The sequence below is a fragment of the Caenorhabditis briggsae genome (assembly GCF_000004555.2).
Source record: "Caenorhabditis briggsae complete genome, chrIII, whole genome shotgun sequence".
NCBI lineage: Eukaryota > Metazoa > Nematoda > Chromadorea > Rhabditida > Rhabditidae > Caenorhabditis > Caenorhabditis briggsae.
Window position 1 is genome coordinate 11,266,545 of NC_013490.2, and position 10,997 is coordinate 11,277,541.

At 36.9% G+C, this 10,997-nt stretch overlaps 1 protein-coding gene across 1 annotated transcript in view; it reads left to right on the forward strand.

Moving 5' to 3' along the window:
• Window positions 1-10,767: 10,767 nt before the first annotated feature.
• Window positions 10,768-10,997, forward strand: part of Cbr-msi-1 — a gene marked incomplete at both ends in the record, with an annotated part of 9,237 nt that continues 9,007 nt past the window's right edge. Inside the window, one exon of the mRNA XM_045244435.1 lies at window positions 10,768-10,936. Coding sequence (XP_045092449.1) covers window positions 10,768-10,936 — 169 coding nt within the window. The remainder of the gene's footprint in view (window positions 10,937-10,997) is intronic.

A 10,997-nucleotide genomic window follows, 5' to 3' on the forward strand; every position in this document is an offset into this window, starting at 1 on the left:
TTTTTCAAGAGTTTTCTAGTTTTTTGTCAATTTTTCTTCCAGATACATCGGAAAATTTGAAAAAACAGTGAAAACGAGCGAAAAAATTTTAAAAGTTTGAATTCGCGCGCTTTTACTCACCGGGCGGCCTAGAAAAAAGCTCGTCCCTAAGGGGTTTCAGCGTATTTTTATATGCGTTTTTCTCGCCGAAAAATTTTTTTTAATTTTTTCTTTATTTTTATGTCAATCTACATGCATTTCTGCACATTTTGATGCAATAAAAAATTTCACCGTACACCACCTTTAATCCAATTTATCTCATTTCCTGTGGAAGATATCAAAAAATGGTCAACTAACAAAGTTTTTATGATGATATCACTAACATTTTATTGGTTGAAAAAATTTTGATATCTTTCACAGTAACCGAGATAAATTGGCTCAAAGTCGAAAAGTCGGCGTTAGCCCGCTGAGCTGCGCGGGCGGCTGCGGACTTCTTAACTTTGAATCGATTCAACTCATTTCCAGTAGGAGCCAAACCTACAAAATGTTTATTATAATATTAAAAATATTTTGTCAGTTGACTACTTTTTTCTAACTTTCACAGGAACCGAGATAAAATGCCTTAATTCGGCGCTTGCCGGCTGAGCTACGCGATCGGCTGCCGACATCTTAACTTTAACCCAATTTATCTCATTTTCTGTAGGAGCTATCAAAAAGTGGTCAACTGACAAAATGCCCATCATAAAATAAGTAATATTTTGTCAGTTGACCGCTTCTTTCAAACTGTTGAGTCCTTAGGATCCGGCATTCAGGCCGGTTCAAGGAACACGAATAGTAGTTATTAGAATACTAGTTTATTCAATTACTAGAAAGTACAGAATATATGGGGATAGCTAGAGATGGTTGGGGAGAGACTAGGACAGACTGAGAATGGTTGTCAGCCCCAAAGAATGAAATGTTCTGAACAATGAAACAACTAAGAAGAAGAGTGCCAGAGAAGGGCGCTTAGGTTGGTAGATCCCAAATAATTTGGTAGATCAAATATAAAACTAATGGAAGTATGCATAGAATGCGCCACAAACTTTCACGGGAACCGAGATAGCTTAGGTCAAAGTCACATTGACCTTACTTTTTCTCTCTCTCTCTCTCTCTCTCTCTCTCTCTCTTCCTTTTTTCCTGCAAAAAGCCTCTTGCCACGTCATTCACTTATGCATCAGCGCATACACAAGCGCCCCCCCCCCCCCCCTACCTTCTTTTTCCTTGTTCCCCTTTTTTCCCCTTGCAAAGAAAACCCGACCAAAAAAAACCTTGCTTACTTGTTCCTCTAGAGGGTCAGGTTTTTTCTTGTTGGTTTTGGAATACCGACAAGTGAGTCATCAACTTTTTTCGAGGCTTTTTTATCACGTCGTTTATAGTCCAGATTTCTAGATTCTACCAGATGCTCATTTTTATCTCTTTTCACACAGCTGTAAGGACTCGAAAAAAATTACGTCATTCGAGAAACAGCGCCTGTTCATCTTTTTGTTTCTCATGGAGTAGATGAAAGAAAGAAAGAAATAAACAAAAAAGATAAGGAACAAATAGGGATTTTTTGGTTCTGTACTTCCGGACAAACTTGACCATTCTTAACTACCTTAAACACTCTAATAGGAAGACCCCCAAACTGTAAAATTTCAGCCCGTATATCTTATTTCCTGTAATAGATATCAAAAAGTGGTCAACTGACAAAATGTTCATCATAATATCACAAACATTTTACTAGTTCAGTACTTTTCGATACCTTTGAGAAGAATCAAGATAAATTGACTCAAAGTTGACGGTTTGGGTGGGCTTCTATTAGAATGATTACGGTACATTTGGCCTCTTGAAACCTATTTATATCAGCTGCTATAAAAGGTTACAAACCTTTTTTCAAATTGAAAATTTGATGGAATTCTAAAAAATTACATAGTGCGCTCCACCGCACAGTTTCCATTGTAATAGATTTCAGGGAAAAATCCCTGAAATTAAAACGACAAACTGTTTATTTCCAAAATGATGATGCAATGTCATTAATTACCATCTTTCTAGATTCTGAATCAAGATAATTTCTGGCAGAAAACAAAGTTCCATTCTCTGAAGTTTTTTTTTCTCATCTTACTCAATTTAGCGCAAAACATTAGGAAGACGATTCTGTCAGCGTTTCAAAGAAGATTTTATCTCAAAAAGGCTATAAAAGTGTTCATTGTCTAAGACAATACTTTTAGAATATAATACAAAAACGTTGTAAAGGTTGAGTTTTAGAAAATCTATGAAATTGGAATCCAAACTTCTGTAATAGATTACCGTAAAATCTGTAATGGAAGAGCCCCCTAACTTTGAGCCAATTTATCTCGGTTCTTGTGAAAGATATCGAAAAGTTGTCAACTAATATATTGTTTATCATAATATTAAAAATTTTTGTCAGTTGACCGCTTTTTGATATCTTGCATGAGAACCGAGATAATAAAGTTGAAACATTACAGTGTGCGAGCCCTTCTATGACAGGTTCTACCGTGTCATCCTCTTCATTTTTTTTTGAGTTTTTCACAAATATTTTTCCTTCCCCAATTGCCTATTTTTCCCCCAAATCAAGTAAAAAAAGGCGGAAATCGAAGGCATGTATATCCCCAAATCGAATCTAATTTCGTTCATACAAATCTCCTTTTTTTCCTGGAAGACGTCGTTTTTCCTCGCTTTAGCCAGGAGGATTATCAATCTTTTTTGAGATCTATACTAAATGTAAGACCAGTGAGATTTATTTTTGCAACTGCCAAGATTAACCGAAAATATCTGGGTTTCTGTAAAATATATTAAAAAATGGTCAACTGACAAAATGTTTATCATAATATCAGCAATATTTTATCAGATGACCATTTTTTGATATCTCTTACAGGAACCGAGATAAAGTGGCTCAAAGTTAAAAAGTCGAAGGTTGCCGAAGCGGACAGCTGCGACCTTTTAACTTTGAGCCAATTTATCTTGGTCCCTGTAAAAGATATCATAAAGTGGTCCACTAGTAAAATGTTTATCATAATACCAGAAATAATTTGTCAGTTGACAACTTTTTTCTATCTTTTACAAGAAGCAAGATATATTGGTTCAAAGTTGAAGTGTGTGGTCTCTTTTATTTCTTTTCAGCCTCCGAAGTTTCCAGGTGCTGAAATTTTAAGAAACCTGAGTTTTTGAAAAGTTCTAAATTTTCAAAACATCTAAATTTCCAGACATCTGAAAATTGTATCTTTAATTTCGGAACCTTATATTCCAGATCTCTGATTTTCAAAAACAAGTTGCTCTGAAAATTTTGAAAAGGGTCTAGAAGGACTCAGAATTCTAACTTCTCTCTAGAATCTAGAGGCTCAGAATTTCTCAGTCTCAGAAAATTTGGAAATTCCAAGATTCCAAATTTTTAGAGAAAGGGTACCACCTAGAAATCTATTCTGAAGGATCCCAATTCAAGAAGTAAAAATCCCAAACGATTCCAAAAAGTCTCCCAATGGACATCCGGACAAACCGACTCACTAAACGGGCGCCGCCCTTTTTCGCTCAGAACGAAAAACCGAACACACGTCGCTAGCGCCCATCTCTCTCTCTCCCCTGTCTCTCTCCGCTCCCTGGCGCCTTTAGTTTTTTTTGTGTTGTGTTTGTGTGTGTATATGTGTCTTCTCTCTTCTCTACGTATCTTCTCCTCCCATACTATTTCCCGCATTTCTTTTCGATAACCACCAACAACTCAGTGAGCGAAACAGGGGGCGCGCGCCGCGTCTCTTTTTCCTCCTCTCTCTCTCTCCCTCTCTGGTTTTTTTTGCCCCTTTTATCTCTAGAATTTCTTTTCCTGAGGTCCCATCTCCCTCTTTTTCTTTTCCGTCTCTCTCCACTAGTTTCATCATAGAAGTTTGACAGTTTAGTTGAACATCTCCCATTTGCTGCTCCTCAATCATCTCTTTTATCGATTTTTAGAAATCTAAAAGTCTTCTTTTTTTGACCTGCTGGGGATGGGCGGTTTGAACTGTCTAGTCCGATGTTTGGTTACTGAAGTTTTTATTTTTGCGAATTTTCATTTGAAAGTTCGCTCTATTCCAAATTTCCTCAGACTTAAAAGTGAAATTTCATAACAGAAAAACTTTGAAAGCACTGCTGTTTTCTGTCCTTTTTTTTCTATATACCCAAAAAAAGTTTTTTGTTGTGATGCTCCCCAAATTTCCTTATCAATAGACAACTGGAAAATTTGTTCGCTCCATCCGTCAAACTTTTCTCTTCTCGGAGAGAGGGGGCGTCGTCGGCGCAAATTTTTAAATTTTGCGCAATGTTTCGAAATCCAAAAAATCAAATTAGAAATTTTGAAGGAAGGAGTGGTCAAAAATCAGTTCCAAGAAGTTTTTGATCTAGTTTTGATTTTTTTGTAAATTTATTAGATTTTGTGGAAATTACGGTAGGGGTTTTCTTGAAGTAGGATAGTCAGGAGATTGTTCGGAGCTTGACATTAGGCCCACAGGTTCGTCTGCTGGAGGGGCAAAATTTCGAAAAAATACGTTTTAATAGATTTTTTGGATGTTCATCTGGAAGAAAAATTCCAAAAAAGTCAAAATCAAAATGTTTCGAAATTGTCTTTACAACTTTCAAAGTTACTAAAATATCTAACCTAAATTCGTAAAGACACTCACAGACACCTAGAAAAGCAGAAAGACTTGCCTCACAATGCCTTGTCAATAGAGCGCTTTTGCTTAACTACCGTAATCCTAAGCAATCCTACCCTCTGCAACTACTGTAATCCTTTGTAATATTACTCTCTGCAACTGCTGTAATCCTACCTTTGTAGATCGCAAACGCGCTCCACTGAAACTCAGAGAGGGGCTTTCATAGAATCGAAGAACCATATTTCGAGGTTTGAAGCTAAATACTCTAATAGAAGGCCACACAAACCGTCAACTTCGAACTCAAATATGATCTGAAATTTATCAGTTGACAAGTTTTTGATATATTTTACAGGAATCGAGATAATTGAGCTCAAAGTTGATGGTGTGGTTCTTCTATTAACCCAATGACCGCCCATTTCAAAAAAGACCTCCCATTGAGAGACTCCCCCTTCTCATGCATCTCCCTGATCCCATAAATTGACCGTTCCATTCATTCCTCTTTTCTCTCTCTCTCTCTCTCTCTCTCTCTCTCTCTCTCTCTCTCTCTCTCTCTTTTCAAATCGAATGGAACGATCGTTGTCGTCGGCAAAAATGTTAATGTTCATTGTTTATGAATGTGTGTGTGTGTTCCCAATCGTGTCGTCGCTCCCTTCTATTCCTTTTATTCTTTTTTTTGTATTTCTTCTTCTTTTCCCCTGTCACCTCTTCTTTTCCCATCAACAACATGTGCCCCTTAGCCACTGGGGGTACACCTCCTTGGAAGAAAAAAAGACCTTGAAAATCGAAAATACTGATTCAGTTTCGTTCCCGCCAGCCAACCAACCACCCTCGCAACCTCTAAAGGGACACATACAGTTTCTCTTTTTCTCTCTCTCTCTCTTTTGCTTGTTGTGAAACAAGCAACCTTTTTTTTGGTTACCTTGTTTCTACCCTCCAACGATCAATCGTGTGATGATCACTGTTCTTGATGATGATGATGTGCATATCCTTGTTATTCTCTCCTTCTCTTCCCTTCTTTATTTTTATAAATCTTGTCGTTTTCTTTTTTTTCATATGACGCAAGTGAGAAAATAGAAGAAGACATAGAAGAGAAAATTGAAGGATGTGTGGGGGCTTAGCAACGGCTCTCTCCTTTTTCGCCAAAAAAGAGAGATCTGGATTTCCGCCTAAAACGACGGATGTGAGGAGAGAGAGAGAGAGAGAAAAGCTGAAAATATTTTATGAGCTCTTCTTCGAGCATTGATATCGAGTGATACGTGCGAGGCGGCTTTAAAAGTTTCCATTGAGTTTTTTCCAATAATCGCAAAAAATCTCGGAACTCCCACTGTTTTTCATTGGAAAAACCATCTGTAATTCGCTGAACAGTCGCTGTAAATGTTTTTCGAATGTTCACCATGACGCAATACTGCACACTGTTTGTAATTCTAGTGTCGGCGGTAAACTTGAGAATTTGAATTTTTCAGCGACTTTTTCTTGTTTTGCCTTGGAAAAATATGTGATTTTCCATGTTTTTACTATAAATTAAGTTCTCGATCCCTTTTAAATTTCCGGAAAGTCAAAAAAAAATTGGGAAAAATCGCTCTAAAATTGAAAAAATCTCGACGAGAAAGTTTCATTCAAATATTCACCGTGACGCAATAATGCACATTGTCCTTAATTCTTATGTCGGCGGGAACCTTGAGAATTTGAATTTTTCAGCGATTTTTTCCTTTTTTTTTTGAAAAATTAGGTAAAAATCATACTTGTAATCCGGGCCTTAGCGGGCCCTGCCATATTTCTTTCAGAATCTATATTTTCGAACCAACTAAATCAGGGATGATAGAGCTCCACGAGTACTACAAAACAGTATTATTTGGAATACTGTATCTTATCTATGAACAAAGTTACAGATCATAAAGTGGCTTTTCTCGCAGGGCCCGGCAGGCCCGGGGCGGGCCTGCTTTTTTTTGCTCCTTTTGCTCTGTAACTCTGTTCACAGATAAGATACAGTATTCCAAATAATACCGTTTTGTAGTACTCGTGGAGCTCTATCATATCTGATTGAGTTGGTTCGAAAATGTAGATTCTGAAAGAAGTTATGGCAGGGCCCGCGAAGGCCCGACAAAGGCCCGGATTACAAGTATGGTAAAAATAGTTTTCCGAATCGGATTTTTGCACAAAATCACTGTAAATATTTTTCTAAATGTTCACCATGACGCAAAAGTGCACAGAAACGTCGAATCTGTTGAAAAAGTTCCCAAAAAAGGAGAAACAAAATTTCCAGCATCTCTCTCTCTGCAAGTTTCAAAGTTTCTAATGTTTGTTCGTCGAAATCGTTGTTCCTATAGCTGTACTCACATGTTCTTTTCACATGACAATACTCGTGCCCCATCGAACCCTTCCCTTCACTCAATTTCTTTTCTCCCTTGAAATTCTTTTCTTTTTTTTGGATTTTCTGATAAATATTCTTATCGATTTTTCCTTTTCTTTTATCCAGCTCTCCATCTTTTTCTCTCCCCTCTTGTTGTTTTTTTTGCGTTTTTTCGCGTTCCCTCTAAACTCCGCCCACTTTTTTTTGCTCCCCGACGACAGCTTCCGTCTCATTTTTTTCTTGTTATTCTCTCCTTTCTGAAAATGAGAAAAAAAACGAATTTTTTGTTTTTTTTCCAATTCTGATTTTTCAGAATCTCGACGCTCGAACGGAACCTGCAAGGATCGCTCGCGCCTTCTAGACCGTGTAAGTCTTCGTGGCGAGACCCAAATCTTTTTGAAATCTTGAAAATCTTCTCTCATCTTCCCGCTCTTCACAAAACAAAACAAAACAACTGAATCGGGCGCCGGGCGCCTCCTCAATGAGAAAAGTATAGAGAGAAAGAGAGAGAGCAGATCAAAACTCAGAGACGCAGACAGTCAGAAAAAGTAGTTATCATTGTATTGGGGGACCGCCAGAGGGGAGGGAGATACACGACATAGTCTCTACCACCACTACTGCAAAAACATGTTTTTGTGTTCCGAACGAGGCGGCCCGACCCATCTGAAAACACTTTTTTCGTCGCCCCCTTTTTCTGAAAATCTAATTCTGAATTCTAGTTTTTTGGCTGGATAAGAAATTGAGACATCTAGGATTTTCTTTTGGCTTTTGCTTTTTTCAGTTTTTGGAAAAAATTTCAATTTCATATTTTTCGAGAATTCCTTTTATATTCTTTTCTAGGTCTGACATTTTGCTAAAACTTTGAAGAAGCGGAAAATTTAAATTTACAGTATTTTTTAAATTTTTCCGGAAAATTCGTGTTTTTTGAGGTTTTCACACTATAAATATAGTTCAGAATGTTCTAGGTATCCTCTAAATTTTCTTAAAACTCATAAACTTTCGAAAAAGGCTTTAAAATTGGGAAAAAACACTGAAAATCAAAAAATCGAGAAAATTTTCATTCGAATGTTCACCATGAAGCAATAATGCACGCAGTCTGTAATTCTTGCGTCGGCGGGAAGCATGAGAATTTGGAATTTTCAGCGATTTTTGAGAATGTTTTCTTGTTTTCTCACTCAAATTCGATTTTGATTGCTCTGAAATTTTCTTAAAATTCGAAAAACAAAACAAAAATTCGATTTTCAAAGTTTTTTGAAATTCCTCGAAAATTTGCATTTTTCCGGGTTTCTAAACTACAAACGTAGTTCAGACTGTTCCCGACGTCTTCAAATTCTCCCTGAAACTATAGAATTTTCAAAAAATGTCCGGAAATTTGAAAAAAAAACACTGAAAATCGAAAAATCTCGGCGAGAATTTTTCTTTCAAATGTTCACTATGACGCAATAATGCACAAAGTCTGTGATTCTTGTGTCGGCGGGAAACTTGAGAATTTGAATTTTTCAGCGATTTTTCTCCAGTTTTTTCTCGTTTTCTCCTTCTTTTGAATTTTCCTGAAAAGTCCAAAAAAATGTGAAAAAATCTCGGCGAAAAGTTTTCTTTCAAATGTTCACTGTGACGCAATAATGCACAAAGTCTGTGATTCTTGTGTCGGCGGGAAACTTGAGAATTTGAATTTTTCAGCTGTTTTTTCTTCAATTTCTCAGAAATTTTTTTGTTTTCGTGCTTCTCTCTGAAAGTTAATCAGGGGAAAAAATTAATTATAGTTTTCTTCCCCCCGAATTTTCCCTCTTTCCCTCGTAATCTGTCTCATTCGTATCCGGCGAGGGGAACGGAGAACACTTCCCAGCACCGCCGGACCGAATTGTGATAAACAACTCTCTCTCTAACCAAAAAAAAGTGTTTATTTACACAAACATTTTCCACCTGTTTTTCGGTGCCTGGTCACTGCCATATCAGTTTAGTGTCGGCCCGTTTTAATGTAATTTCCACATTTATTTTGATTTAAAAACCCTTTTAAAATTTGAAAATCCCGCCAGGTCGGCTTTTCTAGAAGTTTCCCAATCCACTTTTTATACTATTTGTTGTTCTTGTAATTGGAGAAAAACGATTTGCAATTTCCTCCCCAATATAACCAATATATAGTGTCTTCTACCAGTTTAGTCTGTCTCCTGGGGGAAAAATGAAGAAGACGTGCGTCCCAGGGTAGAAGACGTCAACGTCGTTCGCTTTTTTATGTTGACATCTTCATTTTTTTCTGCAAGAAAACACCCCCCCCCCCTCGAAAACGATCTGTATAGGTCTTCTATGCGTCTGGATTTCCAGATGTCCGCAATTTTATATCTAAAAAACTGAAAATCTATAAATCGCTGTTCCCTTTTCTCTTCCAGTCAGGACATTCCGGATTGTTTTTGTTTTTCTTCGCCACCCTGGTCATTCTCAACATTATTAATCTGTAGTTTGCCACCGCTGAAAATCACTTTTTCTCTGCGTCTCTGCAAGTTTTGTTGTCTCTAATTCTTGGAAGTTAAAACCCTTTTTTCCAAAAAATAACTGATTTTTTCGAAAAATTTCACGATTTTCCCAGTTTCTACACTATCAATTTAATTCAAAATGTCTTTAAAACTAATTGAATACCTTGAAAAGCCCGAAAATTGAAAAAATTCGCTGAAAATTGGGAAAAATTTACTTTCAAATGTTCACCGCGGCGCAATAATGCACACAGTCTGTGATTCTTGTGCCGGCGGGAAACTTAAGAATTTGAATTTTTTAGCGATTTTTCTTCGGTTTTTCGGAATTTCTCTTGTTTTCTCCCTCACATTAACCATTTTGATTGCTCTGAAGTTTTGTAGAAATTTGATAAAAAAACAAAATTTCGATTTTTGAATTTTTCGAAATTCTTCGAAAATCCGTATTTTTCAGAGTTTCTACACTGCAAATCTATTTCAGAATGTTCTCAATCTCTCTTTAATCTCCATATACTACTTGAAATTTCAAAAAAAGACTAAAAATTGGGAAAAATCAGAAAAAATCGGCGAAAAATGTTTCATTCGAATGTTCACCGTGACGCAATAATGCACAAATTCTGTAATTCTTGTGTCGGCGGGAAACTAGGGAATTTGAATTTTTCAGCGATTTTTTTCAGATTCTCCCTCACATTTACTATTTTGATTGCTCTGAAATTATACAGAAATTAGAAAAAAAAAACAAAATTTCGATTTTTGAATTTTTCGAAATTCTTCGAAAATTCGTATTTTTCAAACTTTCAACAATATAAATGTAGTTCAGAATGTTCCCGGTCTCATGAAACCCTCCTAAAACTTTTGAAATTTCGAAAAAAAGGACTAAAAATTGGGAAAAATCAGAAAAAATCGGCGAAAAATTTAATTCGAATGTTCACCATGACGCAATAAGGCACACTTTCTGTAATTTTTGTGTCGGCGCGAAACTTGAGAATTTGAATTTTTTAGCGATCTTCTTCAAATTTTCGGGATTTTTTTGTTTTCCCCCTAATTAATTATAGTTTCCCGAACCAGAATTTCCCAAGAAATTCGCCTCCAAGCCAGTTTCCACAATTTTCTTAATTTCAGAGGTGTAGTGGTCGAATATCGCAGTCATCAGAATATCAGATCAGAAAAGCAGCAGCAGCATCTACAGTTTACAACTACTAATTCAGCAGGAACCAGTTAATCCAGTTTTTTCTCCTCTTTCCATCTACTCTACTTTTCATCTTTGTACAAAAAAAAAACAGCAACAATTTATACGGAAATTCAAAACGAAATCAGAATGACAACGACATCCGCAACCGGAGGAATGGTGATTCGTGAGCAGAGTCCACAGGAGGTCGATGGACACGAGGAGGCTCGTTTGAATGCGGATTCTGATGACGGGTCACACGGATCTCAGGATCCGGGCAAGATGTTCATTGGAGGTCTCAGTTGGCAGACCACAGCAGGTACGCTCTATTGAGAAATTCGCCTATTTTTGGCTTCTCAGCAAACTGTGGCGGAGGATCA